The sequence below is a fragment of the Acanthaster planci genome, linkage group LG15 (assembly GCF_054643075.1).
Source record: "Acanthaster planci isolate LZ-2023a linkage group LG15, COTS_SCS, whole genome shotgun sequence".
NCBI lineage: Eukaryota > Metazoa > Echinodermata > Asteroidea > Valvatida > Acanthasteridae > Acanthaster > Acanthaster planci.
This window is the reverse complement of record NC_141791.1, coordinates 10,469,647-10,490,157: the sequence shown is the minus strand read 5'-3', so window position 1 is coordinate 10,490,157 and position 20,511 is coordinate 10,469,647. Positions and strand designations below refer to the sequence as shown.

The window sequence follows — 20,511 nt, the reverse complement described above, 5'->3', positions numbered from 1 at the left end:
ATAGCCGTTTCGCCTGGTGTTGAATAGGGCCAAGCCCCTAAGAGGGGTCTGGTGCTGGCCGTGTGGAAAAAAAATTCTGTGAATTATCACGCACACATCATGAGGTGTATTTTGCGACACGTTTTTGAGAGATCGAGTGACTTGTGTTTCAAGCACAAGCTTTTGCATTTTGCTATGGGGGGGGCAGGGATGAGGGAAAGGTCTGGCGAAGACTGGAATTCTGTGGTCTTTTTGTTGTTGTTAAGTTGTTGTCTTTACTTGAAAAGAATGAAGACGCGAAATAAATTGAGCAGAGAGATGCTTTTTGACGGAATTATCATTATTGGTAATGAAGGGTAGCTTTTGTTTGGTCTGCATTTTCCTCCCTTTCTTGCAAATGAAAATGTATTTTGACCAGCGTATTTCCATTTTTTGGGGGGGAGGGTCATTTGTAATGCACATCAATTCCTTGGCGCTCATTTACGCAGCTTGCCAACTAGAAAGACCCGTGAAAAATCGGTGCTCATCATGATTTCTAGTTTTATACGAAAACGCGTCAAACCTTTGCTCCTAGTTCAGATATATTCCTTCAAGTTTTGAAAAATCTGTAAAAGTTAGAAAAAATTCATCGATTTAACTCTGTCATTTTTAGTTCAACGTTGGAGTGTCGTCTTGCTTTGATGTAATATATTTTTGCGTGTAAATTCACCGTTCACGCTCTCTTTCTGCTCAACTTCCCAACTTGGACCTGTCGTAACTCAGGCTAGCGCCACCCTTTGACTTCCTCAATCGCATGGTAGTTTCTTCTAATCATTAGCTAACTGGCAATGTGAAAATTCTTTCGATTGGCAACTATTTCACCCCTTCTTTTGGATGTAAGGTTTTTCATCCAATGAAATAAAAGGTTAGATTGTGCATTCAGCCATTGGCTTCCACTTGTACGTGTGCACTGCTTGGTTGTATGTACAGTACATGAACAGTATACCGAATGTGGCATGCATGTGGTGGCCACGTTGCATAGAAAAAGTGTTCCCGACGTAGATATCGCGGGTGCATGGGAAAAACTGTGTTACTAAGTCCTCTTTTTGTATGATTGATATTGTGCTTCCTCAACTACCATATATTTCTAGGAGTCACTAGATTTACAATAAAGTTAATGTAAAAAGGAAAAACATTTGTGCTTCCGACTACTTGTCTCTCAAAAATAGGGTCGGTAGGTCGGATTTTCTTTTTTATTTTGGGAGTCAATTTGTGTTTGTGTTGATGGAATGGCATGAGTGAGGCTGGCAGCTTCCAAGATTATCTCAAAAAGTGATGAACACCTGTCTTAATCTATGTAGAAAGTTCTAAAGTAGACAATTCACAAAAATTATGGACAATTAACACAGTTGAATCTGCCAAAGCATACACACGCAATGCTGTACATGTACAGTGTATACTTCAGATCCAGATGTTTAATGCTTCTCTTCTTGTTCATGCATACAGCTTGATGCACAGACACAGGATCAGGCACAGATTGACTACAATAAAATTAAAACATAAATCAAGAGTACGGTACATCCGACGTCTAGGTGATAATAATACATGTATATGTGCCCACATTGAACATGTAAATATACATGCACCCAATGTTTACTTCGACCTCAATTATAACTTGCACTAATACATGTATCTAACTTCCCCTAAAAGAGTATAATGCCCAATATTTAAGTTAGACAATACGAAACCCCATAATTTTGACTATAGCTCCAATATGTAGGCCCCTCATGTGCGTATCTGTATTATTTACCATTTACAATAAAGTATTCCACCGATGTAACAGCATGGCCTAAATGAGTAAGTTTCAGCTTATACAAGACTATAAATAACCCGGTAATTACTAAATCAAATTCTTTAATTTAATATGAGAATCCTGAGAATAATGAGCTCTAACCGTTTAATAAACTTCGGCAGGATGGGCCAATCAAAATCTGTCAGATGCAAAACGTGATGGAGCCATCTTGTTTCAGTGCTGTTTTTTATGGTCCCGCTTACAGCGCCCTCAATGGGTTAGAAATAAAAAATGAGTTTGGCCGCTACAACAGCTCACTGGCAGACGGCAAACTGGTCAATAATGTCCGTGTATCGCATGGTATACGTGCGTGATGCATCCAGACCAGCGGGTGATAAACCTTGTGCCGCGGCAGGAAATTTGTTAAAACACGCTCGCTTCAAGTACGAGTAAAACAACTTCAAATTAAACTCATTAACGCAGAAAATTCATATATAAACAAGAGACCAAATTCTGTAATTAACTAGCAGAAAACCTCGCGCAACATCGATTTTTTTTCGATCTGCAGTTTTAGAGTTGCATGCGTGTACTGCCGGAACGCACAGTGCATGTATAGACTTAGACTGGTTCTGTTTGCTACATTTCCATCACGCGTTCTTTTGCATGGCCCGGCAGGAACCAGCGCCTCCTCGTTTAATGCGTCGAGCTTTGCGCATGTGTTTTCACCACTGTGACAGCGAAACGTGAATGGAAACTCGTGAAAATAACGGAAGTTTCTTCTCAAACACTGCAAATGTAAGTAGGAAAAACATAAAAACAAGCAGTTTAATGAGAGAAAAGGTTATTGAAAGATGTTTTGTGAAGACAGAAAAGACATCAACTTTTCTTGAAAGGGCACAGCTAGTCAGAATTTTAATTGCCCGGCCCGAATGAAAGTTTGATTGCCCGGGCTATCGGACAGGTGATTCGTCGCACCATAATACTACTGTAATGTGACGTTCTTACTGGCCTCCCCATATTGTATAGTAATATCGACAGTACGCAAATTTAGCACTGAACCAGAGTGCAAGGCTGTGCTTATATTTGGAACGGACCGAAACATGAACATAGTCGGCATGACAAGCCAGGTTTTACGGTGTTGTCAGCAACAAGGCCCAAGCATTTGAAAGTGCTGACCTTCGCAACTAAGGCGGCAGCCGTAAAGGTGTTCACGTCATTGGAAGCAACTTTATGTATTCATCCAATGAGCGAAGCTTTCGTATTCAGCTTTTAATAATAAAATGAATTCAGCGAGGATTTTGTCAGCAAAGGGGTTTTAGTAATTCTTTAAGGTGCCTTCTAAGGGGCTTAAGCGGGCCGCCCAAAGTTCGAAAACTCGAATCAAAAACAGTTATGAAAATGCTTGCAGCGAACTCGCCTCGAAGCGATATAACTACGCTTTGTGGGAAACAAATAGCCCCTCTGTTTCGTCTGGCCCCAGCTTCGTCAGTGCTGAACAGGATGGCTAAAAATACGAGGAACTATTCTAGCGGGGGACGCAGGGGGTAAGTTCCCCCTTTCCTACACAAGCATACTGCTTTTTCCCCCCTTTTTTCCTTTTTTAGGATTCGGAAGCGCCAGCATTTTAGAAAATTTGGAACTACCACTTTTGTGACAGGAGGAATGAGGATTCCTTTAAGGGATAAAAAAAAAATCAGCTAGAAACTCATTTTCAGAGATAATTCCATTTGTCCCCAGGCCTGGACTGAAGACCTATTGTACGACACTATAATCAAGAGAAATTATCGTGGAATCCTCAGCGTGTACATGTAAATTACAATTCACAGAAATGAAAAAAGGAATGTCTTTAACCTGAAAGTGAATAAGACCTGCCGTACATCATGGGTTGGGATTAGGTTGGTTGGGTTGGGATTAGGTTGGTTGGGTTGGGATTAGGTTGGTTGGGTTGGGATTAGGTTCGGTTGGTTGGGTTGAGTTGGGATTAGGTTGGGTTGGGTTGGGATTAGGTTGGTTGGGTTGGGTTGGGATTAGGTTGGGTTGGGTTGAGTTGGGTTGAGTTGAGTTTCGCATTCTATTGGAGACCCTGAGCAATACGGAACAATTAGGTCCCTGATTCACCGAGGATCCCTGATCGACATTCGAGTACAAAACGTAAGGGAGGTCTTCCAGAATAGGTCGAACAAACTGAGGAACAATAAGGGGTCCCCACTTGCGGCCCAAAACACACTTGTACATGTGTTTGGGTTGTCTGGTCTTTTTTCCCTTTTCATAATGCTCATACTAGGGCAGCAACAATCTTAAAACATATCAACTTATGACGAGCGGACGGCGAGTGGTGTTGAGAACACAATCAGCTCACTAAATCGTCTGTACGCCCACATCGCAAGACATTACTTCTAGCTCCACTGTTATCGGTTTTTTGTCCTCGTTCTTATATCGCATTTCAAAAACGTGGTCTTCACTGGGATCCTGGACTCGGCGACAGTTCGGTAGCTTAAACATCTCACGAATTGTCATGTTCCTGAAAAAAAATGCAGAAACGTCGACGCCATACATGAGACAGTTTCCATAGTCTTAGCTGCAGCAGGCCGTAATGCGTAAGACTGGTTCATACCCAGGTGCAACCAAGAGTGAAACGAATTTGACGTCACATACCAGTACGGCACAATGTCATTCGAAGCAAACTTTGCCCTCGTTGAAGGTGTTCAACGTTTGCGAATATGCAATACGAATATTTGATCTGTCGTCACTATGTTGTATACACGTATTCGTGTTCGGTTTTGAGCTAAACATGAACTGGCCTTAAAGGCCGCGTCCCACTAGCGGGGTTACGGCTGCGACCAGCAATGATATTATGCACTTTATGGTAGCCGCTAGCCATCAGCTAGTTTCATTTTCCGCAGTTTACTGGGTCCAAGTGACAAAAGACAGTCGTTGCTCACCACGCCTTGCGCAAAAATGTTAACATACAGCGCAGGTTTAGAGAAATCCTGTAAGTAAGCAGGGGTGTAGGCCTACATCTCCACTTTGGGGATCCGTGCCTGGCAGTATCCACTAAATTTTAGATTGATATTTAGCCGAGTTCTACTCGACTTCTCCCTTTCCAACCATGTATACTTCTTTGCTCAGTTATGTTGACTAGAGAATATTATTTTCAGTAACAAAATCTGTGAGACATAAGTGGGTAATCTTCATATCCGACTGCAAAGCCGTGCATAATGTGCAAATTTCTTGGCTGCGGCATAAAATTTGTTCTTTCATTTGTGTGTAATTTCAAGCCATGCCCAATTAATTCGGACAGAGCTTATATCCCCGCCCACGACGTAGACCCCCGTCCATCATCAACTGTGTTTATATTCGCACATACTTGCCAAAGGATTCCCCCTCCTCCAACGTCTCTGGCAGTCTAGTTCCTAGAGTCTCCGGTAGAAGCAGTGTGAGAATACCACTCAACAGAGCAAAGCTCCCGAATACCAGAAACGGCAGCTGTGAGAACGTGTAGTCACCAAGTAGCAGGATATACGGGGAGGCAATAGAACCGACACGAGCTATGAAGGAGCCCATGCCAACACCAACATTCCTGCAGCATACAAAGACACAAACAGGCGCAAGCAATTAGAATTCAACTTTCCCTTGTAAAAACGCGTCCATTTTAAATTCGAACTTCAGATGCATTATGCGTGATGGTGTGGATTTCTTTCACCCTAAAAGAGCTGGGTTATTTTGTCCCTTTCACAGCCTGGGGGCGGATTCCCCACCCCAAGAACTCGGCAGTGCCTAGCTCATTTTTTAACCTTGGCATGCATGTAAAAAAACTCCTTATCATTACAAATGTGAAGTTTGAAGTCCATCAGACGTATGGTGTCAAAATGACCGTAAAGGGTTACTCTGAAACTCCTAAATGCCAAGTTCCTGAAAAAAATGCACTGCAGCGATATCAGCAAAAATGTTGAGGGGCGGATTCCGCCCCACCTCCGGCTCTTGTAGAGTTGAGCATAATTAGTTCACTGTGTTTCAAATGTATGGTCTTTGGAAAAGTATCATGGAGGACGAAGGAATCAAACAGCGAACGAAAATGCGAAAGCAATAAGCCACTAAGAAAACGATCAAGGCGACTGCAGACCATGCATGAAGCACAATCAGGCCAGACTTTGTTCCAAATACCGAAAAAGGAAGGAAAAACTAAGAAAAAATCAATTTGGACAAAGAAGACTTGCTAAATAACGTGAAAACTGAAGAGAAACACAGTAGTTACCTCACAGGAGTTGGAAAGAGTTCGATGGCGTACAAGTAGACGACTGCATACGAGCCTGAAATACACAGCTTACCGATCATAGCAATCGCCAGAATAAGAGTGGTCGAATCTTAACAGACGGAGAAAAATTACGTGACAGAGGTGACAATAAGAAATATCTATGGCACTTACATGCAGTGATCAACGCCAATTATAGCTTGGTGATAAATGGGGGTTATATTAGGCAATGCCATGCGCATGATCTTTATTTGTACACGTGTTATTGTCCAAGATCATATTGGGAAGATTTTGCAGCCACAAACCTCAGTACCGGTACAAACTTTGTGACATTACTAAACTTGTAGTGAAGATTTTTCTGTTCTTTTTATCAATACAAAAATCAATGCAACACAATGACAAAAAATGTGCAAAGCTTCGGAATATTTGGGGCTGATAGACACCTGATTGTTACTACATTCGGGCAGACTGGGATATGAATAAAACGTACCTTTTGGGATTGCAAGGACACATAATAACAAGACGCCCCCGATGGTCATTAATGTACATATGAGCCATTTACGTCCAATTCTTCCCAGCAGCAGCTGACATACAATAAGAGCGGGGACTTCCACTGCTCCGGATATGAAGAAGGCTAAGTAGGGATTATTCCCAAGGTCCTCGGTGAAGAAACTAAGGCCATAATAGACCAGGTTGTTGCTTATCCTGATTGAAATATTGATAAAAAGCCTTTCGTTTAAGAAATATCGCTTCTCGAAGTTCTCTACACGTATAATTTGGGTCAAAACCAAAACAATTTAACAAAAATAATTTCACAGTTCATCAAAATATCAAGAATGAAATATTTCCCCTATCATGCTGAGGGCGCCAGAGAATCTTAAAAAAAATTTTCTTTACCAGTTGAAATAAATATTCAGCATCTTCTTCCTCAAGTTTGGATTCCGTATGAGATCAATGAAAGTGTGTCTTCTCACTGCTTGCTCAGTTTCCACGTCCATCTGTAAATTCAGAAAAAGGTAGATGGCAGTGAAGCTATAAGATTCATAGGAATAAAAACCATTACGTTTGAGGTTTTCCCTTATGAGAGTCCTGACCTTTTATTCACCACTTATCACATTCTGACCTGATGTTTCATTTGGTCAGTGTCATCATCCGTAAACACGCTTTCTGGCAGCTCCACTTTGTTCACTTTTGCGGCCCGTCTCACGATCTTCTCGGCCTCGACCAGCTTACCCTTGGAAATCAGCCATCGTGGAGACTCGGGCACAATACTAAGGGAACAAACAAAAGGTTCAAATACTCAAGGTTGCAAAGCTGCTTCTTCCGCGTAAGTGAGGTGAATCGTCGGGGGTAAGGCTACACCCTGCAAGATATGGGACGGAGGGGTTACCCCCCCCCACATGTCGAATCCCTAAACCCATCCTACACTGTAAAACTCTAATGTTAAAGTCAACACTTTTTGGTGTTATCAGATAACTACACCATAGGGTGCTACTTTAACACCACTGGTGTTACTTTGCACACCAAAAAGTGTTACAATGCACTAGAGGGTGTTAAAGTTTTTAATACCAGTGAAAAGTGAAGGTATGGTCCTCTGATAACACCGGGGGTGTTTAATTTAACACCCCGGTTTTTGCAGTGTAGAGTATTGTTAATACCTAGGTTTACAGTCACTTCGCCCCATTTCCACGTCGCCCCTAACCACTTCGCCCCATCTCTTTGCCGTCCGTTTTGAGTGTGTAACAAGCCTCTTTTAAAAACTGGTCGAGAAAGGAGTTCCACAAACGACATGTAGTTACATATATTATAGAAAAGTCTACGGCATTAAATTAATGTGTACTGCATTGTCCATTATGATGAATTGATGCATGGTTGGACTAGCATCGGGTTATTTCTCATCCTCTTCAAGTTTTTTGAAAGCAACACACACAATTCTGTTCACTTCATTTCTGTATTATTGTAGAAAAGTCTACAGCATTAAATTAATGTCTACTGCATTGTCCATTACAAGCAAAACAATAACCTATAACATTAAACTGATGAACACAGAAAATAAACACATAGACAAGACACTAAGAGTTCACGTGACGAAATATTGCAAACGTCGATTTTTTCGATGCGTGACAGATCACGTACTTGAACGGTCGCCGCGGCATGAATACAATGTTGTAATTCAACCAAACTGGATCTATAACTGCCCTTGGATTATCCTCTACTGCGTGTTTCTAACGTTTTTTCCATAATGTATTGTTAAAGTATCCGTGGCATTATGGAAATAAATGTTAACAATAACTATTGCTTTTCATTTATCAATGGTGATACAAGCTAGTAAACAGTATCTATTTTAGCTGCAACCCACAAGATTAAATTTTTATATAAGGTAGAATTACACAGAAAAAGAGATGAAGCCGAAGGCCTAAGCCTAGCCCAATAGGAGTGATGAGAAAGTCTGAGCGAATTGCCACATAATGTTAAACATTTTTATCACAATAGACATTCATTTCTGATGCCCAAGGGTCCTATCATAGAAAATGGAGAACAGTGTCATCCACGCCAACCAAACAGAAAGCCAATCTCCCCTGAATATTTTTTGGTGACACAAAGGTTGTAATGACCGATGCCGATTTCCAAGGCGGCCCGTCTGTGCCGGCCCGGCACGCAGCACATGAATCAACCATGCAGTCGAGTTGGCCAACGTTCGAGTTGGTAAATGGTCGAGTTGACTCGACTTTGAAGTCGAGTTGGTTCAATGGTGGAGTTGGTCGACGGTCGAGTTGGTCAGGAGTCGAGTTGACCTACAACCGCCATTTCTTACACGGGTAGGGTCTCGCCAAAAAATTTGGTCCGGCAGTTGGGAAATCGGAATCATTGTTTTGGCCTTTGAAAGTTGGATTATCCAATCGTTACTTGGGTACTTAAACGTCGATGTTTTTACTTGTTGCATCTAGTCCTATGCTTCTGTTACTGAAGAACAGAATGCATAATAATCAATCGGGCGAAGTGGAAATGGGGCGAAGTGGAAAATTGGCGAAGTGGAAAATTGGCGAAGTGGAAAATTGGCGAAGTGGTAATGGGGCGAAGTGGAAATGGGGCGAAGTGACCGAAACCCGTTATGTAATAAAATCCCCCTCGACGTCCGAAAAGAATTCCTGTTCAAGCAATGACCGACACAAAGGTGGGTGTGCTCTCCGCCCTTATATCGCTTCATATGCACGGACGTATATAAAAAAAAACCTGGACTTGCAACGCCTTTGTATGAAAAAAAGACAACCAACAGCCATTTTACAAATGCGTGGGTTGGCTCCGTTCTATTGACGTCAGGAAGAACAAAGGTGGGCATTGCCAGGAAAGCTTTGTATTCGGCTCGGTAAAATGGCTGCGAGTGGATTCAATGACTCTATAAGCTGATAAAGGGCATTGCGAGTCCAGATTTTATTATACACGTCCGTGGTCATATTGTAACCTGAAGTGCATGCATACATTTCTCAAAGGGCACTCAAAGCAAAATAGACTACACAATGCATGGATGCAAACTAGGTGCCCTTAAACCTTTGCACCCGTCGAACGTATATTTTGGGATGAATACATCACTCGAAAGTGTGAAAAGTTACACGGGTGCCAGGAAATTCTACAGGGATCAGGCCCCACAGACTCACGGCGACACATGATACATATATTATTACTGTTGTACAAACAACTCTTAAAGGATACCATTAAAAAAAAATTATTACTACAATTGTCGTTTCATTTATTCCTGGTGTCCGAGCTTCAGGCAACCCCCCCACACACACACACATACACACCCACCCACACCTATGTGAGTTTGCGCCTGCAAATATATAGATTGACGATTTTGTAATAAATACATGTAAACATGATTCTTGCTATCTGATATACTCACAAGTAGTAAGACAGAAAAATCACTGGTGGGATGGATATTGCCAGTTCAATGCTTCGCCAGTCACGGAGTCTCCACGCGATAAGAGCTAGAGACATATAACCTACGCTGTAGAAATACTCGATGACTATACCTGCGTTAGCTCGCTGGGACCTCCCAACCATCTCAGTGGCTATAGGGAAAATGAAGAAAAAAAGAACAGTCATAGTGGACTAGATAATGTTAAACATTTTAGAAATGGAAACCTGACTGAATCGACATCCATGATCCGACACACCAACACCTGGTAATACCGCCTCCCCTAAGAAACAACAAGTACAAACGGAATCATCTGTGCTTTATTTACCTATCACTATGGCAACCACAAAGGTTCCAGACGAAGAGACACCAAGCAGGAATTGCATGACTAGGAAGACGGTAAAGCTGGTGACAAACGAGGCTCCCGTGCCAACACCCACCTGTCAATATTGTATATATGATATTAGCACGGAAAGAGACAAAGTTTTGAGACCCATGATGTGATTTATAGAATGATTTTTATAACACAAACATTGTGTTACAGGATAGTTGAGCCCATACACGGAGGGGGGGTGTAAGCAAAATCTTTTTTTACATTCACTCTGGAAATCCGACTTAAATAAAAGCTGTAATAGTGGCTCTGGAGGTTTTTTAAACCCCATCTCATTAACTACAATACTTTAGATAGATTACCGTTTTAACTCATGTATTTTCCTTTCATGTTCCGAAAATCAACCGACTGGCAGTGTGCTCCAGAGTATATCCCGCATGACTATGTTGTCCAAATGCATGGACCCCAAGCCTACCATCAAAAGGATAGCCAACGTGAAGGCTTTCTTTCTTCCTACTACATCAGCCAGCTGACCACAGATCATCGAACCAACCATCTTTCCCGCCAAAACCAAGCTCTTGGACAGCTGGCGCTCGGCGTCCCTTTTGCATACAATGTCCCACTGCCGATTGGAATGAAACAAAAGTGTCAATTATCAGCGAATCTATGAAAGGATGAGCTTGACGAGTGCATTAATACAGAGCTTTCAAAGGGACATAGGTTTAAAAAAAAATTGAGAAAAATGATCGTCCAAACGAAAAAACAAATTCGTCCGAACAAAAAAAAGTCGTTCGAACGAAGAAAACATTTGTTCGAACGACGAAAAAAATTCGTTCAAACGAAGAAAGAAAAACTGTTTACGGGCACATTCCAGCAAATTTCCCGACTGTTGTAACTGAGATGATTTGATAAGTCAAGGGGAATGGACGCGGAACTGTTGATTCGTTCTCAGAATGGGCGAAGCGAAGCCGAGCCCATTCGCAACACCGTCAGTGCTGGATACATACTCAATTCTCTAATTCTTTTTGCGGCTTGGAGTCATTATTACACGTGTGTCATTGCAGCCAAATTTATCGGACTAAAACCACCACAGGACTCTATGAAATTGAGGGAAGCTATATCAACCTCGTGAAAATATGGCTAGTACTTTTAGAACCACTTGACAAACCACTCAAAATGAGCTTCACTGATAGGCCTACTTTATATGTTGTTGAATATGATTCATTCCAAAATGCACCGTCACTACAGATTGCTACTTCATTTGCAGAATGAGCAACTTTGGATTCAAATTACGATGCCAATTTTGGAGTTAAATAATAACATTTAAGAATTTCTATAAAGTGCACATTTCCACCCAAAATTGCGTATAGCACTACAAATATTAGCAATACAGGATAAGTTACAGGCTAACTCCTCAAGCAAGTGTCGTATTATCCGGCCGGGCTGCCGGATAGGTTTTTGCGCCGTAAGCGCAAGGTTCTCACTGATACGACCGCGATTAACGGACGGCGACACTGTCTCTGTTGTTTGCTCTACAACTGACGAAATCTTTATTGAAGCTCTCCTCAATAAAATAGGGTTAACAGACTGATTGGATGGTATATGGGTCGACAGGCCGACGGACGGACGGACCCCTGTAATATTAGGAAAATAACACAATTACTTACATGTACAGTAGATAATACAACACTTACTACACACAACCTGCATGGTGCAAATACTGTGCACACACACTGGTAGTAAAAAGTCATGGGTCATACACAGTGGTTGGAGTGTATAGCCTTAAGTTCTTGTTATAACCAAAACACAGGTGTTACTGAAGGAATGCGACCAATTACACAACACTTTCTTGGGTAGTCTTCAACACAACACATCATAAAATGATTTAGCGCACAAATAAAACCTCTTAATCTGTGTTGGTGAGCATATACTACCTTTCCAATCTGGCATACAAAATCATGTAAAAACAGTTGTAAAAGTCAGAGTGTGAAACTGCTTGGAATATAAATATACAATATAATTCCGGAGCTAACCTGGATATGCTAACTTGGCTTCTCTCCTACTACTGGCTACATCTGCCTCAACACAATTCAACACAGATCGATGCCACTTGAGCTATACAGTAGAACAGAAATTTATCCTTACAAGGTGTACAATCATCCTTAATTACAAACTCGGACATTGTTGAATCAAGTGTGCCAAACAAGGGCGTAATCAGAACAAATGGAGAGAAGAGTTCACTGTAAAATAACTTCATGTGAATGCCATGATTGTGATTGATCATAAAAAACAAGCTAACAATACAAGTCCATCAACATCAGAAGTAACACAGTCTATTATACTAAGTAATCAAAATAAATTTAAAAATAAAGTTACACACAGGTTGATTACTAAGGACAGCAACTCACCCCATATGGCTACTGTGTAGACTTGAGTGTTGGGCTGTTGACCAGTGGTCTGCTGGGTGGTGGTGCAGACTGAATTCTGACCCCGACATATGCCCTTAAATGCCTGTGATAGTCTCTTGATGGACATTTCCATCAAGACTATGATTGGTCACTTGCAAGTTTGACCAACCCTTCCTCAAAGTTTGATTTGCATATAAGCTTCCCCACTGGTCAAATCTTTGAAGGTTCATTGTGTAACTCTGCTAATCAGCAGGATCAGCAGATTTTCTCCCAGGGTCCAACAACCTGCAACCTCCAGTTTAATGAATCTCCCAAAGAATGAAAACTGGCATTCTGTTTCTAAAAATACATGGTCAGGACTGTGGGAAAGTGCCCCTAAAACAATGGACCGGGTTAGGAAGTGAGGTAAACATCATGACCTCCACCATTGCATACCACAGATAGTTCCGTTTGGGTTGCATAAGGTTGAAAAGTATCCCGGGAACGAGGGGAGCAGAATAAGAAATGTAACATATTAAACCCACACAAATTATACATTTTTCCATTTCCTGACACAAGTTTACGTGCTTGAGGAGAAGCGATTCTGACAGATCTGTCACCTCAGGACCGGTATGATCTTGAACAACTAGAAGATGTACCCGAGTTTGTGTCAATTCAATTAAACTATAATCCAACATTATAAGAAAAGAGTGGGCAAACGTAGACACAGAAAAGCAGCCAAAACACATCAAATTAATTCCTTACTGAAAGGCGAAGAGAAAATTCAAATCCTTGTTGAAAATTTTGCTTTCTAAAGCATTGATCTTGAAAACACAAGGGATAACAACCTACGTCATTTTCTGTGGAGAAAGGCAAACATACACAATAACGCCGGAGTGTGGGCGTTCCGGGTATCTCTTAAATGTGCTAACTGTAGCTATTACGAGGCCCAGCAGAATCAGTCTCAAGGCAGAACAGCGTGATGTTACTCCATAACCCAATCCACCGGTCGCACTTACCGTGGACGCGTAACGAATCTACAGCAATTGTTTTGTAACAATAAGTGTAGACTCGTAACTTACGAATCACAGTTTGCTGTAGATTCGTAAAAATAATCTACACTTTGAACAAAGTAGCGACGTCACAGAAATAGTTTAAAATACCCCTAACTACAGAACTTGCCTTCGGGGTCGCATGCTAGTTCGGACATGAAACCAAACGTGCAGGAGACGCAGCGGAGAAGGCTGCGTTCCGTCTGTACTTTTTTGTCACGTGAAAACACCGAACAGGTTGCTGTTGAAACGTTAGGCTTGCCAAACTACGCACGTGCGATCACGTCAGGCAGCTAAATTTTTTTCGTTCGAACAAATTTTTGTTTTGTCCTAACGATTTTTTCCCCATATCCCCTTAAAAGCTCAGTACGTTAACGACTTGGAAGAGTAGTGCATATTTACAAAGAATTTGATAAAACACGGGTGGGGAGTCGACGATTCCACTTGGGCATTTAACATTAACAGCGTAACAGGGAATCGTGAATTTTGAATGATCAGCGCTGGCTGACATAAATGAACAGCGCTTACCAAATTCTTTACAGTTAGTTATTACGACAACTGAACAATCTCTTTATTTGTAACTATTTATTGTAGCGGCACCTCAACAGTTCGCGCATTGTGTGTCATTGTTTGATCAATTTATGAACGAACCTTTTAACCTTTTTGCAGTAATTCACTTCATTTCAATCTGAAATAAAGATAATGCATGTAAAAGGCCTTTTGGGGTAATCACAACTGGGGCATTTCTCTCCCTCCATTACCTGGTTAAACGACGCGGGACCTTGTGCCAAGAATGTCTCAGAAATCACGTGATTTGATCGTTCAAATATAACTGCCACGCCTCACCTGATCGAACTCCCGTGACTTTTCCAAACTTTTCCCCGCCTAACTCTTGAGAGGGGTGTCAATCTTGGTATCGCCCTGGCAGTGACTAAAATGGGGGGGTCATACCATTCCCATATGTTTGTGCACAAAACACTGCTGTATTATAATACACGCAATACCTACCCCCTCTAAAACAGTCCTTTCACCCTTCGGAAAATGTATCAGGCCAATGTCTGGGGTACTTGGCAATGTGTGTGGAAGCTTGTGGTTGGCGCCAGCACTGTAAACAGATAATGTGTTGACCTGGAGTCCTGGATAAGCCCTTGTGATCGACAGGGCCGAGCCTGGGTCTGGAGCGGGCGAGAGCACTTAAAATCGAGTGCCAGAAAGCAAACAAGGGGCTATGATAGGAGGGCAATTACAACGATGCTGGAGGCAGGACAATTAGTATGACTTCACAATCCAAGAAAGAAGAAAGGCTTGTCCCCGAAACTTCAAAGGCGCTGGGACGGGCCATACCTGATCGTTGACAAGTTGTTCGACGTCACCTATCGGATACAACGCAAGCCCAGGGGAAACAAGGAAGTCGTTCATTTTGAACAGCTTAAACCTTACGAGGGTGAGACACCTGAGGTGTGGCGAGCGAAGGAAACACCCGTAGCACGAAACCCAAAACAAACGACACAAAGGGAAGAATCTATTGCCGTTGGGCCTGAGCTAGGCGCGGCTGAAGAATTGGCTGATGAGCAAGATAAAGATGGCTCTGCTGTGTCAACTGAGATAGGAGAAACAGTGGCACCCGAGGAGGAGCGGTCCAGAAACGTGCCAGCGCAAGTAGATGCAAGCCCCACCCAAGCGTTAAGGCGAAACCCCCAAAGGCAACGCAGGAGACCGCAGCGGTACCTGTAGTTGGAGGGACAGGAGGGACCTCGGTGTGAGGGGGCACCGCATGTATATAGAAATAAGAAATTATCCTGGGATATAATTGTTGAACAAAACAACCTTGTACGTTGCAGATTGACGATAGGGAAAGACGGAGTGGACGACAAGGCTCCAAGAGGAGATAAATGCAGGTGCAAAAGGTGTGGTGAGGCATTTCTGCACCAGCGCAGCCTGACCAGGCACCAAACCAATGAGCACGGCCCGAGAGTCTATTATAGGTGCCGACGATGTGCGCACAAGAATAACCGAAGAGATAATCTACGGTACCATTACCGAGACTGCCACCCAGAATACTTAGGAGAGTAAGCAGACATCAAGGGAGAAACCTGCGAGGACATCGAGAAGTCCAAGCGTCAGAGAGAGAGACAGGTGGGAACAGACGCGAAAGGAGTCCAACACCACCTAAGAAGGAGAAGCGAGCCACCAAAGAAACGGGCGCCTGTAGAAGAGTAGTTGAGGAGAAGGAGCGTAAGACGCGGGAGTCGTCACCCAGGAACAAATTGAGACGTGAGAGGTCTGGATCAGCTGATGTGGAGACAAAGAGCAGCAGGGGGTCGCCCAAGAAGCGAGGTCGGGAAGAACGCGCCGAGGAGCGACCGACCAAGAAGAAATCTGTCCAATCTGTGGCTTGCACGGTGTCAAGAGCACCTGATACCGATTCAGATGAGCCAATCAGTGCTTTGTTTGAACCTTCGTTTGAAGGAACTGCAGCGGGACGCGGATGTCCAAAGAACAACTCAGGGAGTTGCGCAGGCTCAGGACGAGCGAGAAGCCAACGACGGAGGGACAGAAGATGGTGATCGAGGTGTGCTGGAACCACTTAAATTTTTCAGCTGGAGACCTACGGGAGATAGCCGAAATTGAGCTGTCGCCAACACCCTTGTCCGTTTGGGAGCCAGACGAAGATCTCGTCGGTGAGTTGCCCAGGCAGACGAAAGGAGGAAAACCCATCAGCATGATGGCGATGGGAGTTGGAACCCATCAAGGTGACGAGAAAGATAAGACGAGACTATTATTGAGGTAAATAACATCTTTCCGGGACAAGCTGTTAAGGTGAGAGAAGTACGGGAGACTTACCTGTATCGGGAGGAGTCGAAGGTGCTGCAAGGATAGACCCATCGGTAGAATGACGTGGTTTATCTGCGACCGGTGCAGACAGAATCCAACAAGCCAGCGCCTGAGCCCAGGATTTGCAGGATAATCCAGAGCACTGATACTGGGGACGAGCGCCTAGGACTACCATACGACGAAGGCGGCCCGGAGCAAGCCATTGTGGGGAGAGTCTTTAAGATTACTGAGGCCACGTCCAGAGTGCTCTATCAGGAGAACCGGAAAATCATGAAAGACAAAACCACACGCGTCTACGACGTTGGATTTGTTGCTGGATTTGGGATTACTTAAGGAACTGTAGAAAGGCTGCTTTATTTGTTAGCTTGTCACGCCTTCCCAGGTGTTTTGAAGGCATTAAGTTATTTAACTACGTGTAGTTCTAAAGTGTTCCTGTAGAAGTTTAAAGAGTTTGAGTTTATATTTAAAGCATTCTTTAAGTTCAAGTTCAAAGTGTTAAGGATTGTATTACGTGTTTTAGCAGCCTGTTGAGGACCTAAACGGTACTGCCTTGTAGGTGTACACTAACTGTATTGCTTATTTGATTTTTGTAAGTTTGAACGGTCAAGAGACTGACCGAAACTTAAGGCGCGGCTGTGTGACGCAGGAGCAGTTTGCGTGTTATTCTGAGCCGTCGCAGTTAGGCCCAGGGCTTATTCCCTGACGTCGGCGGGACCCGTCGTGCGCTATGGCTGGTGGCGCCCGGCTGGCGGCCCGCGACTTATATAACTGCGATCGCGCGCCAAGCGTGTCAGTTCCTACGCAGTCAGTCCCATGTGCCGTATTAGTTCCAGTGCCGTTGAGTTGCCATACAGTTTTCTTTACTGCTCCCACCGGGGAGAACTACCAGGCCCTACCCGTAAGTAAGCGACTTACCGGGGGATCTTTAGACTTAATATAAATAACTTGTGGACGAGTTTATACGGGGAACTCCATCCACGGTGCGGTAGTCTTACGAGGGGATTTGGTGGATGTAAAACAAGTTGTGCCCGTAGCTTAGACCTGTACAGCCTACCAAGATCTGACCAGGAGATTACCAGGGCCCGTGGAGGTCGCATCATAAGTAACGCCTGCAGAGGTGCGAACAATTATTGAACCAGAGTCATCTTAGGCAGACGTGTCCGTTTGGGTCTGTTGTGCTCCCTGTGTCCCACCCTATCCTCTACCCCAGTGTGCGCCTGTGCTGCTCTCCTGCTGCACCTGGCGGTAGACTGCCCCCAAACGGGCCTGCTCCCTTGGCTGCCTCAGACTAGACCGCTCGCTGACGTCGGCCGAGGACGACCTGGGGGTTGTTTCGGCACGACCGCCACAATACTATACATAGCGAATTTTATGTTAAATGAGGTCGAAGCCCTTTGACTATCAGCGAAACGCATGAACTCTTGAAGTGAAGGCAAATCTGTGCCGTATCAAGCAGAGTGCAGGGGGTAATTGACCCAACCTATGTGGACACGTCACGTTGCCATAAAAAAGTATTCATGAATACCTCAGGCATCCTCCCTATTCAACGTGTAACTTGACCGTGTATTAACATTTAATAATGCCCGCTGAGAAGTGATAGTGCCCGCTGCGTAAATTACGCGCTGGTACCTAGATACGAGACAGTCTGATCGATTGTGATTGGTGAGTGGTCTGTGCGCCCATGGCTTGTCACGCGCGCGCCAAATCCATATAAGGAAAATCTTTTGGACAACTTGCACAAGGAATATACCATCAAATGGACGGGGTTTGGGGGAGAATAAAAGTAAAATTCTAGAATAAAAATTGTTGGAAATCTATCATATATTGATTTCTTTTGACTCTCTGACCTTTGAAAAGGAATCAATAATGTGCTTGGTCGGTCTTAGACGTTACTTTAAAACTGGCTTAGAAGATTGAGCGCTGATAATGCTCCCGCCTGCGACTCAGGCATTAGTCGCGTCCATTCCCCTGAGCTGGTCAAGACAAGCCAAGTGCATATTTATTCCCTTATTAAAAGGCTAAGATCGGTACATGTACTACCTTTCAGAGAGTAAAGATTCCTGGACAGATAAAAAAGATATTGTTTCCCCCTCCACACAAAACCTGGATAAGCCACTGCCAATGTCAAAAGTCTGTGACGTCATGACATTGATATTACCAGATCATTGCGTAAATTTGGTTATTACTGAAACAAACACCAACCCGCTAGATTACCAGCCTTTTACCTCTGTTACCGCAGTCTCCGTGTACACAGTGGTATCATACACCCATCCCAGTTCACACGGAACAGGCTGTCCAAGCTCATCAACATTACAATCACTGTACGGTTCGGAGGCGTTGGCATACATCTTACAGCTGTCCCAGCGCCCGTTGTCAAGCTTAGGTATGGAGCACCTACGCACCTCGTCATGCGCCTTGGAGGCGTTGTAGGTGTAGTTGTCGTACAGGCGACATTGATGGTCCGGCGAAGCGCTCAGAAACGTGTTACCCAGGCTATGCCAGGCGGTGGGAATAGACATAACGCACAGGGTGAAATACACCACTTTTTGATACAGGCCGAAATCCCCCAGGTACCTCAGAGCATTTTCGAATTGCATGGTTATATTTAAAGCCACACAAAGTGATGTTCGCGACAAAGACAATTGCTGGCTGATCAAGGATGGACAGTACTGACTGAATTACAGACAACTTTTTTCGCACTATAGCCTATAAAGAATCGTCAGTAGCGGTACCTCGATAGGTTGCGCATGTGTTGTGTTGTTTTATCTGATCAATTCAGCTTATCGAGTGTAGGCCTGCCTACAACAGTGAACCTTTGAACCTTTCAGAAATATCACACCATCAATTGTGGTTTATAGCCAAGAAAATAAAAGGAGGCACGGTCTTCAATCTACATTAAGACATGCATTTATAAAAGGCCTTATGGGGCAATTACAGACGGCAGCATTTGAGCTGCAAGGGTAGTCACGAATGGGGCACTCCTACCCCCTCCGGGGATTGAGATTGGGGAAGAATGAAATTAATATCCATGATAAAACAGAGGTTTTGAGGGCTCCAGAGCAGCATAGGATTATGTATGTGGTATGCATCTGTGTTTGCCTGTACCCACCCCTTATAAATACCCATTTCTTGTCTTGCATGTCAACTTTTATATGTAAAAAAATCTCCACGGTATAGTCTCAGGAATTTCCAATTTTTTATGATGAAAAAATCTTGACCAATCGCATCCCTGAATCATCCGTTCCACTTAAGACGTGGCCTGCCACAAAGAAACACACCAGTGCGTGGCCATAATCATGACGTACAGCTACAGGGAGATCCCCCAGTATCTTTTTTTTTACATACTAGATAGTATAAACTAGATCGCTATCGGACAAAATGCCGTTTCCAAACTGACTTAATTTACGCAGTGAAGTTTTACTTTCCATGAGGTAACCTACACGGTAAAGCAGTATAATACACTGCGGTGTATCCAGTGGGGTGGAGGAACAATAAACCTCTTCAACATTTGCAACGCACTGTGAAGGCATTTTACGCACAACCCTACGGAAGAAGTGTACCTGTAGAACATTACCCGTTTCCATTTTATTACACACAGTGTACTTGAATTCAAGCCATGCTCGTTTCAGTGTTGCACAGTAGATAATTATAAACCTCAAATTGTAAAGCTCACCAGAAAAAGTGTGAAATTCCTCCCAAGCACACTAGTTTTTGTCTTTGACTAAGATTAATAACCATGTATTGGTCAGTCAGAATCAGGACTTGAAGCTCATTCATCCCACACTGACTAATCAAATTCATGTTTCAGCCTTAAGTGACTGGTGCTCGTTTAAAAAGCTAATTAACTAATTTAGCACTTGGGTGAGAGACGTTTCTTCATAAAACACAAATGTGGCACTCGGGACATGCTTTGGTCACGCATATTTTGCAGTAAAAGGGGACTCGTTAATTACATTCTCCCAATTCTTTCTGAATAAATCCGATGGAA

General features: G+C 43.3%; 1 protein-coding gene across 3 annotated transcripts; it reads right to left on the bottom strand.

The window, feature by feature from the left end:
* Positions 1–1,413: 1,413 nt before the first annotated feature.
* On the bottom strand, positions 1,414–19,269 carry LOC110983322 (organic cation transporter protein-like). Of its 3 annotated transcripts, XM_087146827.1 has the most exons (11): positions 12,658–13,383; positions 12,283–12,364; positions 10,725–10,871; positions 10,247–10,358; positions 9,904–10,072; positions 7,126–7,273; positions 6,900–7,000; positions 6,493–6,707; positions 6,006–6,114; positions 5,118–5,330; positions 1,414–4,271 (listed from the first exon to the last, which is right to left on the bottom strand). In XM_087146827.1, the coding sequence occupies exons 3-11, from the start codon at positions 10,803–10,805 to the stop codon at positions 4,109–4,111; spliced, it is 1,311 nt and encodes a 436-aa protein (XP_087002953.1). In that variant the 5' UTR covers positions 10,806–10,871; positions 12,283–12,364; positions 12,658–13,383; the 3' UTR covers positions 1,414–4,108. The 3 variants fall into 3 exon arrangements, with proteins under 3 accessions (XP_087002953.1, XP_022098194.2, XP_087002952.1); XM_022242502.2 differs by lacking the exons at positions 12,283–12,364; positions 12,658–13,383 and adding an exon at positions 18,749–19,269; XM_087146826.1 differs by lacking the exons at positions 12,283–12,364; positions 12,658–13,383 and adding an exon at positions 16,533–17,230.
* Between the last annotated feature and the right edge of the window lie 1,242 nt (positions 19,270–20,511).